Below are 24,194 nucleotides of genomic sequence, written 5' to 3'. Positions count from 1 at the left end.
TGCTTGACACAAACAAAAAATCCAGTCAAAACAGTAAATGAAATTGACCAAATACCCTTGGCAGATTAAAAGTATCCGTGGAAGCTTTGGTCTCAATAGCAGTGTTGAAGGCAGGGTCAATTTTCATCAGAATCTCAGTCAGGGGAAAGGGCTAAGCCACCCTCCATGCTAACTACTGTAACGATCTTGGTTATGGGGCCATGAGGCAGCCATTTCATTTAAAAGCATGAATGTTAATTGCAGCAACACATTTATTGTCATGTCTAGTTTGGTGCATAGTGGTGACGTAAGGATTTTGCATAAAAACTTGGCAATGATTTAAGCAATGTTGCTAAAGTTTAAAAAGACCTGAACAGAAGGACATACAAATACTGAGAATGTTTTCAGAATTACAGACTTCCGGGGACTCCATTACCTAAGTTATGTTTTCCTCCCACACTTGGTCTTATTGCCTGTAATGGAACAGACACACATTCTTTTTGCAAACCATAGATTTGTTTTCTGAACTCTGCAGAATTAATGGGTCTTAATGCAGATTCCATTTATCTTTGGATCAGAATATGAAAGAGTCCTACAAAAACATTTCCCAACAGTTAAATGCTAGAAGAAAAGAGCAGATGGACCCAGGGGTAGAGGAAGGTGGGTGCATTAGGTACGGACTGCCCCGGGTGTCACCACTGAGGGGGGTGACAAAATGCTGGACGGCACTCACCACAGGGCCTGCAGCATGCCCAAGCCACACATCTTTTCTGGGAGAGACGTGGTGGCTTGGGTGCACACAGACTCCATGCTGCCCAAATGGTCCACCCGCTGCCTCCTCCCCCCAGCCATAGGGCGGCTGAGTGGAAGGAGGAAGGCAGACTCCGGAAGCCCCGCCCTCGCCCCACCCCTATGGGCAGCTTGCCCTGCCCCTGGGCACGCCCCCCAGGCACCCAAGTAGCTTCCTCCACCACTGGATGGACCACATTTAATCTGGACAGTGAATTGCCAGTCCCATGGCTAGAGGAATATACAACTGGAATCTGAGAGTGAGATTCAACTACATGGTTCCATTTGCAGAAACCAGTGCATGGACTCCTGCTAGTGCAACAGGGCATCCTCCTCACCTCTCCAGAGTTCCCTTGGAAGAGGGATTGATGGTTAACCTGCTCTAAGAATTTTAGCTCTGGGTCTTCTAACCTGTATGGGGAAAAGGCAGGGTATAAATGAATAAACAACAACATCAACACTCAGTACCCTTAACAAACTACAACTACCATAATTATCTGGGGGAAGCCATGACTGTTTAAAGTGGTACCATAGCACTTTAAATGTATGGTGTGAATGTACCCTAAGAGGAATGTTGTGAGGATTGCAGTGGAGGATAAAGAGAGAGGGAGGTTCCTAGCATATGCACAGCACTTCGTACTTTAGCTGTAGCTTACTCTAGCGGCTGACTTCATTGCGTGAGCCTGGATAGAATATGAAGTATAGTAAGGCTGTCCCTGGTGGGGAAAACATCCTACTAGAAAGCATTTCAGTGTTGTTCAGCAATATATTTTTTCACCTCATTTAGCCCCATCTTCTCCAAATAATAGCTGGCGACTTGGAGCTCTTCTGCTGCTCTTACACCCAGACGGCACACTGCATCCAGCCATTGTTTCCAGTCATCAGGACTGTTTCATACACACCCTGACAGCTGCAGAAGTTTTCAGCAAAAACAATAATTTGACTTTTCCTTTCCATCCACTTGCAAATGGTTTAAGCCTGATCTATCAAAGGAGATAGCCAGCGGTTTTGCAGAAAGGAGACGGGGAGCGGAGTGGGGATTCCTGCTGTGGTAAAATTTTAGCGCCACTGGTTTCCCATTTTAAAAAATGGGACACTTGTGGCTCTTTCAGGAGGGTTTGTGTCATTGTGGAACATAGTGAAGCCACGTAGCACTTCATTGCCTGCATTTTCCTTTAAGAGTTCTTCATGCTGTCCTTTCAACCAGAGGGAGAATCATCAGAAGTGCCTGAATTTGGCACTGCTGGAATCTTTAGGATTGTGACCGTGAAGCCACTTGCCATATAATTCTCCTTTGCTCACAGTCACTGAAATACAGTGTAGGATGGGAAAAAAAGGAACTACAGAGAGGCTTAATGTGAGGGTTGTATTGTACCTGGCTGAACTACTTGATTGAGATATAAAAATCCAATTAAACAGACTGCATTTTGCAACAGTGCCATCTTGCATACATTGCTAAACAAGTTTGACAATGAAACCACAAGGCCGTAGATATGAAAAATTACCATTGTGTTGGACGTACCCAGAGGACGACAACCCAATCATAGGGGCATAAGCCATGAGGCAGGTAATTAAATAAACTTGGTGGGGTGAGTAGGATGTTTTGATTTAGTTTTTTAAAAAACAGAATGGTCTTTTAGATTATTTTTCTTAATGCTGGTTTTAATGTAAGTTTCTGTTCATTTATGATCATTGTTGCCATGAGGTACCATAGTGGAAAAGGGACCAAAAAATATAATAATAATAATAAATAAATAAATAAATAAACTTAAAGAAGGGTTGGCTCTAAGTTTGAGGGAGCTCCCATCAAGGTGACCTTCAGTTGGTCCACCCCACATCTGCTGTTCCAGTCATGGGCTTAACTGGAAGCATGTATGGGTGTGGGAAGCTACTTGTCATGCTAAATTTCTCACAATTCCCCACAGTATCCAAGTAGCAACATAGGGAATGTGCAAATAAGCTCTTTCTCCTTTGTTGGAGGCCGTATGCTTTGGAATTCCAGCTGCTGGAAACTGCAGGAGTCCTGCTTGTTTCCTACAGGCATCTGGTTGGCCACTGTGAGAACAAGATGCTTGGCCACTGACCTGATCCAGCAGGTTCTTCTTTTGTTCCTGCATAGGCAAGAGGACCAGGCACATTAGCATTGATGGGCAGCTATCAAAAACCGCCAGGTGCATTGCCTGCCCAGGTAGATGTTCCACACATATCCTGTTCTATGCAAATGTTCTTATCTTGTGGGTCAGTTGACTTGAATGTGATACATGGAGATAGCCTTCCCCAAATTGGTTGCCTCCACGGGACTACAGCTCCCATGATATCTGACCACGGGCCATGCTGCCTGGGCTGATGGGAGTTGTAGTCTAAAGCATCTGGGGAAGGCTGACATGAGGAATTAGCAAGCCAGTGACTGATGTCCTGGGCAGGTGCACCACCAGAAGACTGTGCATGGGACAGCTTATGTGATAAGTGCATTTATATGCAATGGAACACCACATGAGAGCATTACATGAGCATGTTCCATGTTTCTTGGCTGCTGTCAATGTGTTTTGGCTCCAACTCTGGCTCCTGAGAGAGCACAGCTGTGATGAACCCCTGCATCTGCTCTGTTGCTCTAATTCTTCTCTGAGGAAACCAGGCATGGGCTGATTAGGCTCTGATGTATAGGAGCTAGTAGGACAATTACTATTATTATTATTACTATTATTATTATTATTAGTCAACTCAATTTCTCTTCTGTTCAGTTATCACCATACATTCAATCAGTGCACTGAGTGCAAGAGATGAGAAAATAGGAATCATTCAATTTTAGAACTATTCGTTTTAAAGAATTACAAGACTAAGGAAACTTCTTGTGTATGCAGGAATTCATGCATGTGACAGAATTATCATGCAGGTAAGAAAGTCAGACTGGGCTGCTGAAAGGAGGCACTTTGGCTTCTGTAGAAGGTCGGCTCTCTTACACTTTACAAGCTTCTCATGTGCTTACAAAATGGAGAATTGCTCCAGAAATAAAAAGGTCTCTCTGTTACCTATGGGGATTTGCATCATTTAACCTGTTTTGAGAAGGCAGGTTCTGTTTTACAAGCATACTCCGTCCTGCTTCCAGGGCAAAGCTGCTGTGCCATCATCTGTCAAGCTAAGTGTCTGCCTGTTTTGCAGGGAAACCAGTGAAGAATTATGCAAGCCCTTCTCTTGTCGACTGAGAGAACATCCCACAGCTGTTAGCCTTGTTTTGCATGTTTTGCATATTTACATACCCCAAATATTTCCAAACATCCCATCCCAGTGTTTATTTTAAAATCCATCACTAGCATGTCTGGCAATACAGGCCTTTGTGGATTACGTATTCCCAAGGTGAGATTTTCTGGAAACTGATTTCTTTCTTTAAAAAAAAAAAAGTAGTAGATTCAGCCTTGCTTCCAGTAAAGTCCAAGTCAAAACTAATGCTGGCATTATAAGGCAGTTTTGCTCAGAAGAAACATGTTTGTACCAAAGAGGCTTTCCAAACCAGCCTCAGCAAAAGTGAAGATGCAATTATCTGTTCCAGTGATCAGGCTCCGTTCAGCTTCTACTCCTTATCGACTTCATTATCCCCTCTGATGGTACAAGTTGTAGCCTGCACCTTCAAAGGGAAGGAAGGCAAACAAACCACCCAACCAAGCCTTTCCTTTTTCTTCACTGTTGCCACCAAGTAGATACCGTTTTTTTTCTTTGGCTGTCTCCACTAAACAGCCCAACTCAGGCCTTCTGGACTTTCAGTAGCCCACCCTACTCCCAATAAGAGCCGAGTGGTATGGCACTTAAACATGGAGTGAGTGCAAGTTTCTGTAATTTATCCCAACACAAATTACACTATTTAGTAAGTACTTAGTAAGGCCAAATAATAAGCAATTTTCCAGTACCGGTAATTATTATTTGGGTAACTACTTTTTTCTAAAATAGTAACCTAAATAAAAATAAACAGATTTCAAGACATCCAGCTTTACTGATTCTAACCAAATCTATACTTACCCATTTGCATTCATCACTTCAGCTTCTGGATCCCTCTGTGGTCCTCTCCTGGTTCCATCAGCTTCAGCTTCTGACTTCTCAACCTTCTGACTTCTCCACCACTACCCTATATAAATCTAGCTTGACTTATATACAAATATTTTCCTGAGCAAAACATTTTATTGTATTTTTAACCTTCCTGTAAATGTTTGACCCTCTTAAGCAGACAGCCTTTGAAGCAAAAGCAACCAGTTGACAAGCCAAATTTGACAATGGAAAATTCAAACCTCCCCATGTTCAAAGTCATGACTCTTCTGAGGGTTGCTTCTTCTTTTTTTAATGAACAGAGACGTAAGAGGCAGATATCAACAGGCAAAGTTTTTCCTGCCATAGAGGTGCCATGATGAAGAAGTTCATTTCCTGGTTCCTGCCTGTTATGTAGTCACTGTTAGGCACAGAAGTGATATCCCTATCCTCATCTCAGCATGAGGAGATAAGAGGGCTGTTCAAAGAGGCTTTGATGGGTGGGAGTTCGTTAGACTTGGTGACTAGATTGAGACAGTATTTCAAAATCCATATTGGGACAGTACTTTTCTTAGGCCAACCAAAATATCACAAAACAGTGTACATGATCTCAAGGCCTGCTAGAAACAAGAAGCATGGGATCAGCCATCACTTTGCTTCTTGTTCCGAGCACATCTAAACAGCCATATTTGAAGGTCTGCTAGCTCCTCCTTCATTCCACCAGAAGACTGCAACCAGATGCAGATTTCATGGTTTAAACATTACCCAATGTTTTTTCTCCCCCTGCCTCCATTGCTCTATTTATCATTTAGCTTGATGAAGAATACTGGAGATCTCAAAAGCTGGCATACTATTTTCTGACATTTTGGTTGGCGTAGTGAAATTATTGCCCTAATATTGATTCTAGATTTTTTTTTTCTTATTCGCCAACATGGTTACTTTTACATTTTAGATAAACAATGTTTTATACCTTGGGCCCAAATCTCCAGAGTCTCAGACATCTTCCTCCTGACTGCAGGGGGGGAGGGAGAAATCAACAAATGTCTTTAACTTTTTAATTGGGGGGGGGCAGACTTGGAAAAAGAAATTACATACCCTCCAACATTTCTCCGATGAAAATAGGGTCATCCCGTTCCATAATGATAATTTTACTATTTATACCCCACACATCTTACTGGGTTGCCCCAGCTACTCTGCCCCAGCTACAACATATATAAAAACATAACAAAACATTAAACTTTTTTTTTAAAAAAAAAACCTTTCCTATACAGGAATGCCTTCAGATGGCTCAGGGGTTGGATGACTTCATACCCTCCAACATTTCTCCAATGAAAATCGGGACATCCTAAGGAAAAGTGGGACATTCTGGGATCAAATCAGAAACCAGGATAGCTTCTCTTAATCAGGGATGTCCCTGGAAAATAGGGACACTTGGAGGGTCTGAAATTGCCCATTACAATTTTCAAACACATAAATCAAGAGTTTCTTATACTGCATGCCTTTAAAGTTTAAGACTTTTTATCTATGTTTGATGCAAATCCTTGTGGTTTTATGAGACATTTGCATAAACATGATGTATAGCATAGATGTGCTCCTAGATAAATTTCAGAAGAATAGGCTCAGGGGTCAAGGAGCTGTAAATATTTTGTTAAGTACATTAGCTTTTTAAAAGTAATTATTTTATTTTCTGGTCAATCTGCACCTACGTAGCAAGAAGTGCAAAGCTGACTATGTTCTTTCAGGGAATGCCTGAGCCTAACCACAGAGAAGAATCCCAAACAAACACAGTTCAGATGTTGGTGAGATGTGAAGGAGAGCATCTCAAAAATAAACATATTTGAGAAATAGAGCACAAGAAAAGAAAAGAAAAAGAAAAGAAAAGAAAAGAAGAGGGAAGCACTTCAAATGAACAAAATGAAAAGGGGGACAGACTCCATGACTCAGTGATGCAAAATACAGTGGTACCTCTAGTTACGAACTTAATTACGGTAATTCTGGAAGTCTGTTCTTAACCTGAAACTGTTCTTAACTAGAGGCATGCTTTCGCTAATGAGACCTCTTGCTGCCGCTGCGCCGCCGGCACACAATTTCCATTCTCATCCTGGGGCAAAGTTCTCAAGGTAACTCTTCCAGGTTAGCGGAATTTGTAACCTGAAGCATTTGTAACCTGAGGTGTTTGTAACTCAAGGTACCACTGTACTACAGTTGCATCAATGAGCAACAGAGCTTGTTCTCCCTTTTGTTTTGCTGGACTCAGTTTTTCCCTGCTAGCACAAAATAACAAAACCAGTTTCAGATGTACAGATATTGGGTACAATCCAGCATACATTTGAGCATATGCAGGTCCTGTTGAAATCCATGGATTCAAAGTGCACGCCCATTATCAAGAGCAGAAGCTTTCTATCACAGATCCTTAGAGTATGTAAACAACTGATTATTTGAATCTCATGCCGTCCTCGAAAATTCAGAACATACACGATGGCTATATATTCCAAAGCAACAAATCAAAATATTCCCCAAAGAAAACACAATTGGACTGGGACGAATTCTTACCAGATGTCTTGGTCTCCATTTGGCATACTGTTTTATCAAGTTAAAGGCAAAATGGTGTTTAAATTATGGACTATAACCCTAAAAAGAATAATTCATATCTTAGGCCATTAAAGAACCTTTTAATGAGGGTGAAAGAGGAGAGCGCAAAATATGGTCTGAAGCTCAACATCAAAAAAACTAAACTCATGGCCACTGGGCGCATCACCTCCTGGCAAATAGAAGGGGAAGAAATGGAGGCAGTGAGAGATTTTACTTGCTTGGGCTCCATGATCACTGCAGATGGTGACAGCAGCCATGAAATTAAAAGACGCCTGCTTCTTGGGAGAAAAGCAATGACAAACCTAGACAGCATATTAAAAAGCAGAGACATCACCTTGCCAACAAAGGTCCATATAGTTAAAGCCATGGTTTTCCCAGTAGTGATGTATGGAAGTGAGAGCTGGATCATAAAGAAGGCTGATCGCCGAAGAATTGATGCTTTTGAATTATGGTGCTGGAGGAGACACTTGAGAGTCCCATGGATCCAATGGATCAAACCTATCCATTCTGAAGGAAATCAGCCCTCAGTGCTCACTGGAAGGACAGATCGTGAAGCTGAGGCTCCAATACTTTGGCCACCTCATGAGAAGAGAAGACTCCCTAGAAAAGACCCTGATGTTGGGAAAGATTGAGGGCACAAGGAGAAGTGGACGACAGAGGACGAGATGGCTGGACAGTGTTCTCGAAGCTACCAGCATGAGTTTCACCCAACTGCAGGATGCAGTGGAAGACAGGAGTGCCTGGCGTGCTCTGGTCCATGGGGTCATGAAGAGTTGGACACGACTAAACGACTAAACAACAACAACAAAAGGCCATTAGGATCACAGGGAGAAGAGATGTCTCTGATGTCTCTGAGAGCCTAACAGCTTCTGAAGCTTCAAGATAAAACTGCATAATTGGGAAATTTAACCCTTTTTTTGGAAAGCATAGTTTCCGAGCTGGCATAGCCCAGTCCCCAGTTTGGGAGTATGCCAGGATAGTAGGAAGGTGTTAGATCTTTTGGATCTAAGCCTTTTCCGTTCTGCATTGGCACATCCCAATAAGGCCTGTGCCACTGGAATTCCCTGCAATCTCATCCACTCATATTATGCATCTCTTTATGTATGAGATGGTGATAGGACATGAATGAGTTGAAATTCAGTTAATTCCACAATGGCATCTCTGGGTAGTAATTGTGTTTTAGTCTGTTCCTAGAAATAAATGATGTGCATTAAGGAGACACCTTCATGTACATGGTGCAGAACATGTCACACATACAAACAGCAGCAGCAGCAGCAATAACAACAACAACATAAGGTGGGATTCAGATACAGTGGTACCTCAGGTTAAGTACTTAATTCGTTCTGGAGGTCCGTACTTAACCTGAAACTGTGCTTAACCTGAAGCACCACTTTAGCTAATGGGGCCTCCTGCTGCCGCAGTGCCGCCGGAGCACAATTTCTGTTCTCATCCTGAAGCAAAGTTCTTAACCTGAAGCACTATTTCTGGGTTAGCAGAGTCTGTAACCTGAAGCATATGTAACCTGAAGCGTATGTAACCTGAGGTACCACTGTAATTAGTTCCACTATCAGAAGCCCACATAAGGACTTCTGCTTTCCCCTTTATCCAAGCAGGGAGGCATGTTACTTGTGAGGACATTGGGGGCAAACTGCTATCCACACTTTGGCCAGTTATGTGTTCAAACACCTGGTGTCACTGTAGCAGTATTCTCTGCTAAAGAGACAAGTGGCTTTGAAAACAACAGATATTTGTGTCATTGGCAGTGGGAACTTCTGTGGCAAAGATCTCCAGCATGATAGGTGCATGAGATTCTATGGCATTTGATTGTTGCGGTTGTAGTTTTCAGACAGCCCTATTTCTATTAATAGAAATGTCAAGTGGGCTTTGAAACAGATCTACCAATGCTGTCAATGGCACATCAAGCTATGCTAAATTAGAGGCCTAATTTTTATGTGGAAATAAAATCAGTTCTTTTTCTCCCTCCACTTGTGAGTCATGGAACAACATGGATCATTAATGTGTGTAGTGTTTATCACAACCTTTATATACCAAGAGGTTAGAACGTCAGTCAAAATGGATTACTGGCTCTTTGCATCTTGATTTCTAGGGCTGATCTGAATATGACATGTCAAAACCATGAACATTTGTCAATAATAAATTTGCAGGCTTACTGTTTCCTCTAACCACTCAGTGTTTCCTTTTGCCATATTTTGAATTTTACATGTATCAAAAGCTTCACAAGGCCAACAGAAGAGTATTTGTTAGTGAATTTATTTGCAAATATGCTTATTTCACAAATTAATGTATTTGGAATGAATGTATTCACAATTAATGGAATTGTGTCTACTACAGTGATGATACGGATGATCACAAATGTAAGCCTGAATTGTTAATGTGAACTTTGGATTAATATTTGTATCAGCTCTAGTCATCTTTTTATGCTGGTGCCTTAAGTGTTTCAAGAGAACATTCTGCTCTCTAAATAATGAATACCAATCCCACATCTGTGTTTAATTAGTACTTTTGCACCATTCATTTTGAGATACTAACAGAAGTATAAGCACACAACTAATTATTGCTGTTTTGAGTTTTCATGATTTAAATCAGGGATGTTGAGGAACGTGTGGTCCTCAACATGCTATTGGACTACAACTCCTATCATCACTGATTCATTGCCCATGATCTCTGGAGCAGATGAGAGTTAGATCTGAACATCTGGAGGCTCACAGGTTCTCCATCCTTGATTTTAAAAACAGGGGGAAGCTATTAGTGCAGCTTTGATTTATTTTTCCAGCTCCATTATTAGGAAAAGGATCAGTGCAAGTGCTGTTTAAGAATCTGATCCTATGTATGCTTACTCAAGACTTATGATCCACTGAGCCCTAAAGGTCTTTTTTTTTAGTTTTTTTAAAATAATTTTTATTAACAGGCCAATCACATCACATTAATTCCAAATCACATTAATTCCAAATTATACAGCCAAATTAAAAAAAAAAATATTGTTGGGGGTACCCATACTTCGAGCTCCGAAAGGGATCCAAACATCACTCTTGCTGCTGCTTTAATTTCAGAGTTCTGTCCAGTTCTGTCCAGATAGTCTCTTTATTATTTTCCTCATCTTCTTGTTGTTATCATATATTCCTTTCTTTGTGATCTCTGATAATCTTCACAAGCGGGTTGAAAACAAACATATCCTGTGTGGGTTTTACACTCTCCAAGAGCCATATCACATAAAGGACAGACGCCATTTCCTCACCTCCGTAGAGAACATTCCCACAGTCTGTCTGTTGATTTCCACAGGCCTGTGAATCTGTATCTCAGGGGGCCCTGCCAGGTCAAATTCACATTCCAATGACCCTGGTCCTCCTCCTCCTCCTCCTCCTGTGGTCAGGCCTGTCTTGACGAAACTCCATTTGTAACTGCGTCACGAAGCTTTCTTTCCATTCCCAATGTTCCCACCAGTCTTCTCTTTGATCAGTAATTCATTTCCACACAGTTCTTAATCTCCTGCTTGTGATTAGTAATTTGCAACGATTCTTTCTCTCTGGGGGGGAGAGTTATTGGGTACTCACATAAGACAAAAAAAAAAGTTTTTCCCTCCCCCCCCTTTCTGTCTCACTCCAACATACCGATCTTTTAATGATGAGTCTTCACTTGATTTCTTGTCCAGCCCATCGCTCCACTCACAGAGATCCCATTAATCAGCAATCTTTACTCCCGATCTTCACTTGAAGTATGTGCATTTGCTTCTTTTTCCAATTATATATTTCGAGCTGATGCAAACCAGTGGGCGATTAGAGACAGCGTCAGGGAGAGCCGACCTCACCCAAGGGCTTCGTGCCAAGTGCCCTCACCCCCTTCTTTTGAATCCGGGGGTGAATTATGGACACAGCTGGCAAGGCAGTCCCCCCCCATTCCCTTGGGGGGGGGCAAGGGAAGCTGCATACTCCCATATCAGCCTCTTAATTACCTCGTGTGGGTCGGAGAGATGTTATTGTCGGCCATCTTCCAATGCGCCCCCTGGTGCCCCCCCCAAAGGTCTTATGCCTTGGTAAGTGTTCATAGTGTTGTAGCCTAAATCACATTTAACAGGAAGATATCTCCATTTCACTTTCATTTTGTAGGCCCTTTAATGTTTACAGTCAGCAGTAAGTTTACATTGGGAGTATGCCATACTGACATAGTAGAATTTGCTGTTTACCTAGCAGAAAAACATGTCAAGTGTGCCACACTTTAAGTGGGACATAGGCTAATTGGAATCAGTTCAAAGGATGGCAAAGGAAATGGTCCGGAGTGTGAGGTTTATGAGAAAAGGTTGAAGGGACAGGTATGCTTATCTTGGAGAACCTGAGTTGGGGACATGATTGCACATCAAATACTTGAAGGACCGTCACACAGATGAAGACAAGGATTTGTTCTTTGCTGTCCCAGAGAGCAGGGCTAGATATAATGATCTGAAGTTGAAAAAGTGTAGATTTGTGTTGAACATTACTTATTAACACTAAGAGCAGTTCAGTTGCCTAGAAGGATGGTTCTCTCACTGGGATGCTTTGGATTTGAAGTTCCTGCTTCCTGCATCCATCAGAACCATGGCCTGCACCCCTGTAACTATGATTTGGTGAACCCCTGATAAAGGCAGAGGAGGAGATGATTATATATCCTCTGGCTGTGTCTGTTTACTAACAATCCAGAAACGGAGTTCTGTGACTCTGCATGCACAGAGTGCCTTCCCTTCATCGCTTGACTAATCCTGCAACCTTTTCTTCACACTTTGGGAAATGGCAGGGTACTTATTTATGCTTGTGTTTATTCATTTTCACAACCCTGAAGCAGGGGTCCCACTTGCACAGACAGCCCCACAGACATGCACTGATGCATGTATGGAGCTGAAGTAAAAATGCATAAGTTCCTATACGCACACAAAACTCACTACTCCTGTGAGGAATCATGACAAAAGCAGAAGCGATGTTTATCATGTACTAAATTGCTGTCTGCTATTCCACTGTCAACTGGCTGCAAGTAGTTATCCATACTTGGCTCCAGAATGAGGTTTGTACCTCCATCAAAGCATGTGCAACCCCCATGACTCTGTATATTATGTATGATGTATAGCAATGTCTTAAATTGCTGATGTCTCATACTGAAGTTTACAAGCCACCTATATCACCTATTACATGTCCTCCATTGGGACATCTATTTCCTCCCCCCTCCCCCCACCAGCCAATGCAAAACATTTTAGTATTTTGAAAGCCAGATGTAAGACAGTTAAAGTGTGCTGGTTTATGTAGGGGAGGAGATGCTTTTTAGGCTGTTGAAAAATGTATTGTCTAATATTAATCATTCCAAACCTCTTTGTCAGGGTATATCAGTAGAATTTTTGGAATGGGTATTTGGTTTGCTTTCACCACAATGCTACAAATGAATTGTTCCCTTAATGCAAAACAGCCTGCTTGAGAAAGTACTTCAGTACTGTACTGCAAGGGATTCCAGTGCATTGAGATTGATGCAATCCAGATAGCCTTTGGAGGTGATCCTACTTGCTGGTGATTCAGAGCTCCAATCTCCTCAGAGATCTGACGCAGGCTCCTTTGTGACCTTTATGTACCACTGGAAAAACAGTGACTTGGCAGATATTTCCAGATGCATAGCGATAAAAGCTGAAGTGAACAAAGCTCTAAAATAAACTTTTCTAAAATAATAACAATAGATTAGTACTCTGGTAGTCATTTTCCTCGTGATATTTCAGCGATTCTCTTCCTAGGCCCAGTCAGATTCTATACTTTTGACATTTGCAGAAAATCAAAACCAGAAACTTCATGTGTTTTCTTGACAGTATGCAATGTTTCTTGAACACTGCTCATAGGCTTCTATTAAAAAATGAACCCCTGCCTATCCCAGCCACAACCCCACACACACCCATGCTGCAGTTGACACCAATGTAAGCTTTTTCCTTGAGACTAATTGCTGCATGGAGAAATATTTGTTGGGCTCAGTACTGGGGTGGAAAGGATTAAACCTCTCTTTCCAGGGGCCCCTGAACCTGTAATCAAAGAAAGGGGGAAACAACCAAAGTAGTGCCTAGTTTTGCACTAACTTCAGCACGTCGGCAGCATCAATTTTGCAATTTTGAGTTTGAGTTTGAGTTTGCAATTTTGAGTCTGCACTGGGGCAGCAGAGATTTTTACTGCTAGCGTAGGCACAAAGGGACACCACCTATCATGTGTCTGAGCTGCAAACCACCATTATGATAACAGCAAGTTTAATCTTGACAGGGATTTTTATCAATGCCTTTGGAGGTTCACTGAAACAGACCTGACCTTCTTTCTTGGTCTAGGCACAACTGTGTGATGCAAGCAGAGAGGTTTTCAGGTGTTTGCAGAAGCAAGTGGGATAGATTGTATAACTCCACTGTGCCTGACAAAACAGGGTACTGCTTCATAAGTTATGGTATAAACTTTTGTTAATGATATCCCAGTTCAATGGTGTGATATGTCTGAATTACCTGGCAGAAAATTGCAAACAAGAAGCAATTGGTGAGTAGCGGAGATTCACATTTAAGATGTACTAACTAGGAGTTGCCAACGTGGTGCCTTTGGGCACAGTACTGTAGTGCCTTTGAAATAATTTCCTGGTGCTAATGAAGCCTTTAAGCTCACTGTCCTTGATTAGGAAATGGCAATGGCGGTTAACCTTTTATCCCTTTAAAAGATGAAGGAGGAAGTAGGAAGTACGATGATCTGTTGGATTTCCTTTCAGCCCTGTGTGTTTTCAAGGTTCAGGTTAATTATATTGGACCAAACTTTTATCAGCTTCTTGGAAAAGCAAATTGTGTGTACCTACACTGTCTGTGCCTGTGGTGTGGGGAGACACTGATCTGGAAGAGGAGAAGAAGTGGTCAGGAGGTGCACACCCCATAACACTCACTCAGAAATCCTAATACACCCATAGGCACAACTCCTGTAAAAAAAAAAAAAGGCTGGCAACTCCTGCATTACACATACTTGAAATCGGCAGAATGTAATTTATTTTATTTTTTGTAATAACCATCATCCCAAGGAAATTGAAGAAAAGGACTGCACACAACAAGGAGCTTTTGTTTTATTTTTTTCCAATCAGGAGGAACATTCCCTGCATTTGAATTTCCTTCAAGTTGAAGCAGCAGTTTGTAGCACTTAGGGCTCATCCAGAATTCCTTTTGTGCTGTGCTTTCCAGATACAGTTATGTGCTTTAAAGCTCTGTGTCCAGTGGGTGTTGTTGTTTTTTCCCCCCGGCTCTTTCTCTGGGAAAACCCACATTTTACCGCCGAATTGGAGCAAATGGTAATCTGTAGAAAACCCAGTTGCTGTTGGCTCTGATTCAGCGGTATAATGTGGGTTTTCACGGGGAAAGCACCAGGTCAAGAAACAAACAAGCAAAACCAATGTTCAGACACAGAAATTTAAAGGCTGGAGCCGGGCCTAGAAATGTGGCACAAGCAGAAGTCTAGATGAGCCCTAATAAGTCATGTTTGCATGCATGCTGCTTCATGTACCTGCTTTAGACCTCTGACTACTGAAGAATCTCACCACAGGTTTAACTTTAGCACATATTCTAGAAATGTCTTGCTGATTATGGATCCATGGGCAAATTCGGTTTAGCCAATGACTTCCTAATTTAATTGTATTGAAGAGTAGTGAAGGCGGCACTCAATGGACTGCCAGCTGACATCAGATTGTGGAAAATGAGTAGCTTTATTCCAGGATTTGAAAATACTGAGCTTTTTGGAATATACAAAGTTTTCGCACCAAAAAGGGGCTGATTCAGAATGCAAAAGCCATTGGTGGAAAGGTCCCCCCATGACCTATAAATACTTGCAAAATATGCTTCAGACTCTATAATTCCTGTTAGATTTTTTTCCTCATCACAAGAATGGTTCATTGGAATTATCACGCCCCCCCCCAACCCCAACCCAGCCCAATAATAGTATGTTTGGTTATAAGCTAGGTAATTAATAGTCTTGATACCTATTTGTGTGCCCCATTGATATTCAATGATTTTTTTCAGTGAAGATCCTGTTTCTATGAACAGCACAGTAGCTAACAGGCCAAAAAAATGGCCCTAGCTTTGCTACAAGGTGCTATCCCTAGAACTGTGGCACCAGCGAAAGCTTACTGTGCTGTGTTCATGCTTGTACTCAGACAACTGTACTAGTGTCTTTGTGCAAGGCATTTAACATGCTCCGTAGACCAGTGCAATTATTGGCTAGCTCTGGTCTGGAGCCAAAGAATGGTATGGCTAGGGGAAAATCCTCTAAATCAGTCTACCCTTCAAGAGGAAAACAGTGAAAAATTAAATGGTGCACACAGTCCCTTGAACACACCTAAACTTGCTCTTGGAATCCCACTCTATGTTCTAGCAGGCTATAGGTGGAGGTTGGCAGGAAAGTAGGGTATGTACCTCAAGCAACAAGGTGCTGCATCTCTCTTCAGCTACTGTCATGTTAACACTGCAGCTGAGATGAATTTAAAGGCTCAAGGCTACCCATCTGTTTAGGATTTCAGTTAAAAGCGTCTGTACTTCATTATTTCAGCAACATATTCTTATCAGGTACCCAGTTCAAAGTTGTCATCAGAAGCAGCAAAGCAAATAGTCATTTTTCAACGAAAGAGCACTGCTGTAGACACTATTTTACATTTGAACAATTGCTTAAGCGAAAGGCAAAGTACATTCAAGATCTTGTGGGGTTGTTATATGGGGGATTGAACCGTTTGATCATGACAAGATACTTCAGGTCACAACAACAAATTCTCATACAACCACATCAGACATTTAAAAACCTATGCATTTCAAAAGATTTGCCAGTGCGTCTCTGAGAGCAAGTTCTTTAAAACAGAACTTAAAATTTTCAAAACTTTAAATTTTAAAAAATACATTGTTCTAAAATAGCCCACCAGTGCTGATGCAAACTTTCTGTATTTCTACAAAAATAGATGCATAAAGAACTACAAAAACTGCATTCCTGAAGGAGGACTCTAGGTCAAAGCTAGGTCTCTCCTGACAGTCAAGGGTATGCGTTAGTATATAGACAATGGCACACATCTAAGCAAAACACTGTTAAAAGGAGCATAGAGAAGTTAGATTGGAGAAATGCTTCAGCAGGCTCAGATGACAAATGATATACAAAGAAAGGTTTTCGATTTTTTCCTTAATGTCCTGGGACTTTAAAATGACCTTCTGGAGGTAAAGGCTCCATCCAAAATAACATATGGCTGGTTTGCTCATCATCTGCTTAGTATAATGTTTATTGCCACTGTGAAGAAACAGTAAAAAATAATAATACTGTAGTATCTCCTTCACAAGATGGGAACTCTTTTAACACTGGTTACTGGTAAAATCCATTTTTTGGTACTTCAGAACCATGATGTCTCCTTACTTTTGTCCTGATGTTGGATGCCTATTTTGAAAGGGAAGAGGAAATAAGTTTAAACTGGCATTGTTTGAGTGGCTTAATTTGATCAATCAGTCATCATCTTACATCCCACCTTTCTCTCACCATGGAACCTAAGGCAACATACACGTGGTTCCCAGGTGGTCACCCATCCTGGCATCACCCATACCTGCTTAGCTTCAGTTGGATGGTGGCCTCAGGTACCATCAGATCATACTCTGGGACAAAAGTTAATTACACCTGTGATAGACTGTACTGCAGTTGACTCCCCGCCCCCCATCCAATTTCAATAAGTAGTACTAGGCTCAAAACATATTGATTTAAATCATCTGACATGTTTATTCTGACATAAACATTCATTCATTTTCCCTAGATCAAGGGAAGTAATAGTGCCACTGTATTCTGCTCTGGTCAGACCTCACCTGGAGTACTGTGTCCAGTTCTGGGCACCACAGTTCAAGAAGGACACTGACAAACTGGAACGTGTCCAGAGGAGGGCAACCAAAATGGTCAAAGGCCTGGAAACGATGCCTTATGAGGAACGGCTAAGGGAGCTGGGCATGTTTAGCCTGGAGAAGAGGAGGTTAAGGGGTGATATGATAGCCATGTTCAAATATATAAAAGGATGTCACATAGAGGAGGGAGAAAGGTTGTTTTCTGCTGCTCCAGAGAAGCGGACACGGAGCAATGGATCCAAACTGCAAGAAAGAAGATTCCTCCTAAACATTAGGAAGAACTTCCTGACAGTAAGAGCTGTTCGACAGTGGAATTTGCTGCCAGGGAGTGTGGTGGAGTCTCCTTCTTTGGAGGTCTTTAAGCAGAGGCTTGACAACCATATGTCAGGAGTGCTCTGATGGTGTTTCCTGCTTGGCAGGGGGTTGGACTCGATGGCCCTTGTGGTCTCTTCCAATTCTATGATTCTATGGTTTCATTAAGAAATGACATTTATGTGCCTGAGATGCATCATAATTTTCAGTTTAAAGTAGTCTGAAAGAAGAAGAACTGCATGTACATTCATCCCACTTTTGCTTCTGGTACACACATTTGGCAGATTTTTTGCATTATTTCTGAAACCTGCACTGCCTGCTTGACCAGAGATGAGAGTAGGATAAAATCTGGCCAACCGACTGACCATTAGGCTAAGTGAAGTGGCCACCTCAGATCCTAAGAGACAAGGACTGAATAGAGATGCACTGGCCACACATCCTCCCAAGAACCTGCTTTTCTACATGGAATGAAGAGAGGCTTCAACTTGTCTTTCACCTCAAGGAGCAAAATGTATTTGGACAGCCCTAATAAGAGAAGAACCCCATCAGAAATGTGCCTTTCAAACCACTTTTGCCTCCCCGCCCCCCATTATTTTTAGTTGTTACAAACATAAAAACATATAGAAGAATAAAACAGTAAATGAATACAAAATGTAATATAAAAGGCTGCCCAATGCAATAAAACATTGAAAGAGCCAATGAAAAACAAGCAACTTCCTAAATGCATTTAAAAAATAAAAATAGCTTCCCCAAAAACTCTACCAAAAAGATGAATCCACTAACAATCATTGAAAATTTTAAGCAAAGAGACAACTGAAATAGCCAATACAATTATCTATTCCATCTTAATAAATTAAACATAAATATTTCTGTGATATTATTATGAAAAAATGGGTACCTTTTTGTAATGTTTTGGAACATACAAGTTCCTTGATAATGTCCAACCTTATACTGATCTCAACCTGCTGTAACAATGTTTCTTTATGACCTTTATCTTTGGTCTATTTTGCCTTTTAATAAAATAAGTTATTAAAAACATTTATGTGAAATTAAAGATTATGCTAAAGTTCCTGCACTAAAGGGGGGGGATGGGAACACTCTTGAAATTACTTACTGTTGAATCATTTTCTTATGCTTTTGTGGAACTGGCCCAGATTAATTTATGTGTAGTTTTGTAATCTTTTAACATCAACAAGGCTATGTAAGGGTATTCATATCTGGTCTGCTGCATCCTCAGTTAATGAATATGTCCTTCTCAGGAGCTAAGAGTAATCTAGCCAGTGATTCTTGAGAGCAAATTCGTAGTCTTAAAAGACACAATTTACTTTTTCCCCTCATTAATGCTCAGTGAGATAGAGATAGATAGATAGATAGATAGATAGATAGATGGATAGATGATAGATAGAGATATATGCACGGAATCTTGTCCCTGATAATGTTAGTTTTCATTTTCAATCATTATGGATGTAGGTAAATAGAGATTTTGCTGTACTGATGCAGACTCAAAAGAAAACTTTGCCACTTGTGAATGTTGGGTGTGGGGAGATGAGTCTGGAGCAGCTGCTTCAGTCAGAAATGTGTGTGTGAATTCTCCCTGAGCCCCAGTGTTTATTCAATGGTTACAGATCTTTTGTGTAGACTGTGGAAATCCCTTCCCCCAGGCAGTGTTCCATGAGTGGACATAACATTTCAAAGCTCTCTATGAGTCATCACAATTGCATATAACATCCACATGCAAGCTCTGTTGGGATTAGGGCAATGAACACGGTAAGGAGCACTTAAACATTGTATAGCTACCACCAGCCCCAGTCCAATGGGCAGGGGGTGGTAGAACTTTTAGTTCAATGTCTAAAGAGCCACAAGTTCCTCTTCTTCCACCATCTTTCCATCCCTAAAGGATTAATAAAAAGTAAACTCACAGGAACTTGTCACTGTTTTAAATATGCTGGAAAAGCCTACCCTGAGTTCAAATAAATGCAAGCTAATTGATTAAAATATGGCATGCTATAATATGGTCATTACCATTTATGTTTGTGTTCAGGTAAACCTGAAGTCAGTACTGCATGCATAATTAAATGTTACACATGCATTTAAGGACTGGATCCATCACTGACGATGCATCCTCAGTTTTGACCCCTGTACCCAAGCTCTGAAACAGAAAAGCTGGACCGGGCCATTAGCATTCTATTCTTATAACAATAGTTAAATCAGAGCCATCCCTCACTCACCCCCCATCTCAAAATATTAATTCATTTCCTTCCTACTTTCACTTACCCATGAACAAATTGCAGCCCCTTTCAGGGTTTTTGAGCCTTTCCTTTTTTTAAAAAAATCTTAAAATAAGATTCCTTATTCAGCCTTGGATAGACAATCCAATTGTCTAGACAGCAAGGAATACTGGAATTGCTATCAGATGCACCTTTATGCTGCCTTCTATGACAAGAGTCATAGACAGCTGAAATTTGCTCATAAATACACCTTGCCAAAAGGCAGACCCCATGAAGGGGCTAACAATTGCTCCTAGTCATAGCAGACGATCACTTTACAACCTGGAGCATGAAATTTAATTACTCTTGTGTCATCTGTACAGCTGCAAACATAATTAATGGCCATAAAATTGCCCAGATCTTTTAAGGATTCGGTTGTGCTGTTTTTTCTTAATTTCCCGAGGCAGCAAAAGCAGCGCTGTTTTACTCTCTCCCCAATAAAGGAGAATGTGAGAATGAAGCTTGCTAGGTTGTAGCAGTTAGTACAAGAATGTGAGACAGGGCATTTGCACTGCTCTGCTCTCTGAAACCCAAATCCAAAGAACCTTCTAAAAGAAACAGACTATCATCTAATCCTATGTGAATGGTACAACTTTTATATATATATATATGATGTATACTTGTGAGAGCCATCTACTGTACTATTTCCCATATAAACTCTTATATTAAACCTGCAAACAGTAATGTCAGACTTGTATGGAAAAAACCGGGTGGGTTTCCTATCCTTGATGGCAAAAACTGCAGTCTGAGAATTGGAACAACAGTTTTATTTTTAAGTACAGGAAAATCAGTTTAAGATGTAGCATTGCTTGCTAAAGTCTGTAGTCTGCTACTCTATATTAACAGGCAAAGGCAAACAAGAATTACACATTATATGTGAGCCTTGATCTTTTGCCCAATCTGCCCTTGGCTTAAGCATCACTTGAACTAGGTCCTAACCCAGTAAGTTTAGCTTGAGGTTCTGCCACTTCTCCACACCAGATCTGGGAGAAGTAGAATAAGCAACTTTTTTCAGATCCATGGCTGGCAGGGCTCACTGTAGTTGAATGAGCTATGCAGTTGTATGGGCCAGTTCCATAGAGTTATTTCATGGGACATGTGCCCCTTTTTTCCCAATTCACTTTTCAGGTCAGCAGTGACTGCTTTGCCCTTTGATACAGTTGAGTTATACTAGTGTTCTCCACTAGATGTGTAAAAAGACAGGCACAAGTCCTCAAACACTTTGGGAGATGTGCAAGGTTCTTTGGATGCCACCCTCTGGACCTCCCATGGAGGGGGCACATGGAGATGATGATCACAGGATCTGAGGTAGTTTGTGTGAGGAGAGGTGATCCTTGAGCATATTGGGCTCCTGAGATGCAGAAAGCTTTGCAAGTCAAAACCAGCTGCAAACTCACCTGCCACATATCATAACTTGGTGATAACTGAGTAAATGAAATGTCTCAACTCAAAGGCAGTATGATGCTGAATACCAGCTGCTGGGAGACAAACAACAGGATGGGCCTTTACCCCTTCTATCAGTTAGGAGTGATTTAGAGATTACTGCCTACGCCAAGTAAGGCCTTTGATTTAACCGGACTGCTTGGGATCTTCAGGTTTTTTGTGGTAATGACATCTGCCTTGAAGACAAAGATATCTGAATGAAAGTTGGTACACATTCAAGACACGGCTCCAGCGTGACTCTAAATCCATTTTAGTATGGCTGTGTATCATGCTTTATAGAGGATGGCTCTGTTTGAAGGGCTGTCAGAGGACAGTCCTCATGAAGGAGTCCTCTATTTAATGTGTGAGGAATCTCTGGCCCCCCAGAGGTTGCTGAACTACAACTGGGGCTGATGGGAGTTGTAGTTCAGCAACACCAGGAGGGCCAAAGGTTCCCCATTCCTGCTCTATTTGAAGGGCTGTCTGTCTACTCATGTCACATTTAAAGGTAAAGAACCAATAGACTGGTAACTTATTTCTCTTCAACAGTTAGCATCCAAGCAGGAGACTGAGCAGGCAAAATGATCACCTGGCCACAGTCCTTCCCAGATGTATTATATTTCTATTATTTGTATTTATACATAAAACCAGTATAGGTAAAGGTAAATGTGGTGGCGCTGTGGTCTAAACCACTAAGCCTCTTGGGCTTGCTGATCAGAAGGTCAGCAGTTCAAATCCGCACAACGGGATGAGCGCCGATTGCTCTGTTCCAACTTCTGCCAACCTAGCAGTTCAAAAGCATACCAGTGCATGTAGATAAATAGGTACTGCTACAGTGGGAAGGTAAACAGTATTTCCATGCGCTCTGGTTTCCGTCATGGTGTTCCACTGTGCCAGAAGTGGTTTAGTCATGCTGGCCACATGACCCAGAAAGCTGTCTGTGAACAAATGCTGGCTCCCTTGGCCTGAAGCAAGATGAGCCCCATTTGTCACCTTTGACTGGACTTAACTGTCCAGGGATCCTTTACCCTTTTTTACCCAAATCCAGTAAATGCAAATTTGTATCCTCTTTTTTGGTGATGCATAGCTTCTTTTTTTAGCAATACACAAGTGGCCACTTTAATCTGTTTTCAAGGGGCCATGAAACATAATGCATAAGAGAGAGAATGAATATTGAATTACCACAAGGTAATGTGATATGTATACTTAATATGCAATTCTTTGTGGTTCAAATGCTAGCTAGACCTGCTGGGATGTCTGCAGCAGGGTAATGGATGAGACCAGATGTCATTCCAATGGTACAAAGTATGGAGCTCACAGGAAAAAACTTTTGTCTTCCAATTCAGAGAGCATCTCAAAGTGCTGAAATAAGATTGTATAGGTGCGGCAGAGCCGCATCTATAAAAATAATTTGAGAAAAAGTGTTTTGTGCTTGGAATAAATTTATTTGGAAGACTGCCCTGTAGAATGACAGCTTTCTTTTATGCTGGGTTGTTTTGGGGAAGTTTTATACATAACCTTTGGGTTGGAAAACACTTTATGATCTCTTGGGTCCACATTGAGTGAATTCAGAACATCTCATTCTCGAACAGGATTGAGTAAGAAACTAGATTCATTGCAGGCTTACAGAAAGAAGAATCCTAAGTTTGTTTAATTTGAAAAAAGAAACAAGGGTGGGTATGTAGAACTGCAAAACAAGAAAGCCAGTATCTGGTTCCTACTGATTTTATATAATAACAGGATGTTTGTGGTTAAATTTTTGCTACAAACAATAGCGCTCTGATTCTTGGGATTGTTTGCCTATATTAAGTGTGTTATATGTTTTGTCTGCTTTATGATTTCAGTGGGAGTAAAGAACTAATTCTTCAAGATCATCATTGCAAATCTTAGCATTCTTGCAACTTCAACCCTTTCTAACTACATCAGGGATTCATATCTAACAGTTCAGGTGAAAGAATCAGGGTGGGGAGCTTGTGACCCCCTCAGTTGGTCTTGGACTATAACTCACCATGGTGGTTGATGGGAGATGGGAGAAGGAGACCCAGCAACATTGGCAGTGCCACAGTCCGCCCCCCCCCCCCCCCGAATTAGTGGAGGTCTTGAGAATTTGTTTGGTTACGACATATGTTTCCTAAAATACGAACCACGTAAAAGAGAAAGCTGCAGCTTACCTGTGTCAAACCCAAAAGTTGGCACAATGTCAACTGTTCCATGAAAGGCTCCTGCCCATGCTGAGGTAGCACTGGTGACAGCAGTAGGATCTGTCTTTGTTGCATCACACTGTGGTGGCGGAATCTTGCCTGCGCAAACTGAAGGCATCAGCAAAGATCTGTACCGTGGGTCAAGGTGCGAAGTCGGGTGGTGATGATGATGCATGTGTGCATGAGGATGGTGGCGGTGCATGTATACATCATGCATGTGTCCATATGAAGGGCTCACCTGAGATGCTAATGGATAATGCCAAGATTCTGGCATACTCGGCGGAGGAGGTGGAGCAGTCTGATGCAGAGTATGTCCTGGCCAGCTGCTGGGATCTGCTGCTGAGAAGGTGCCTGGTGCAGTAACAGGAAAGTCATGATGAACTCCACTTAAGCATGGTGGAGGTGGAGTTTGATAAGAACTGGTCCAAAACGAAGCTGGGAAACCACTCCTCTGGCTTGCAATTGTTGCATTCTCTTTTAAAAGAAACATCAAAATGATGATAAATTCTTCCATGGATCTTGAATAATAAACAGCTTTGCTAACATGAATACAGAAACGAACGTAAGTTCCATAGACAACTATTTAAAAATGTTGATGAAAGCACAAGTAACTGGACCCTGCCAGAAACCCTTCTTCATGTGCCTTCTCAAGCTGAAGCTTGGAGGACAACTATGAGAAAGAAAGCCTTTTTGGTGGTGGCCCCCTGACTATGGAATCCTCTCCCTAGGGAAGCT

At 41.5% G+C, this 24,194-nt stretch overlaps 1 protein-coding gene across 2 annotated transcripts in view; it reads right to left on the bottom strand.

The window, feature by feature from the left end:
* Nucleotides 1-14,629: 14,629 nt before the first annotated feature.
* The window catches only part of VGLL3 (vestigial like family member 3), a 28,529-nt gene continuing 18,964 nt past the window's right edge, over nt 14,630-24,194 (bottom strand). For both annotated transcript variants that reach the window (XM_081001555.1, XM_081001554.1), the window contains exons 3-4: nt 23,430-23,933; nt 14,630-16,808 (exon numbers count right to left, since the gene is read on the bottom strand). In XM_081001555.1, coding sequence (XP_080857681.1) covers nt 16,765-16,808; nt 23,430-23,933 — 548 coding nt within the window. In that variant the 3' untranslated portion in view covers nt 14,630-16,764. The remainder of the gene's footprint in view (nt 16,809-23,429; nt 23,934-24,194) is intronic.

The sequence above is a fragment of the Podarcis pityusensis genome, assembly GCF_964106645.2.
Source record: "Podarcis pityusensis genome assembly, chromosome: 4".
Classification (NCBI taxonomy): Eukaryota; Metazoa; Chordata; class Lepidosauria; order Squamata; family Lacertidae; genus Podarcis; species Podarcis pityusensis.
This window is presented reverse-complemented; position numbering and strand designations above follow the sequence as displayed.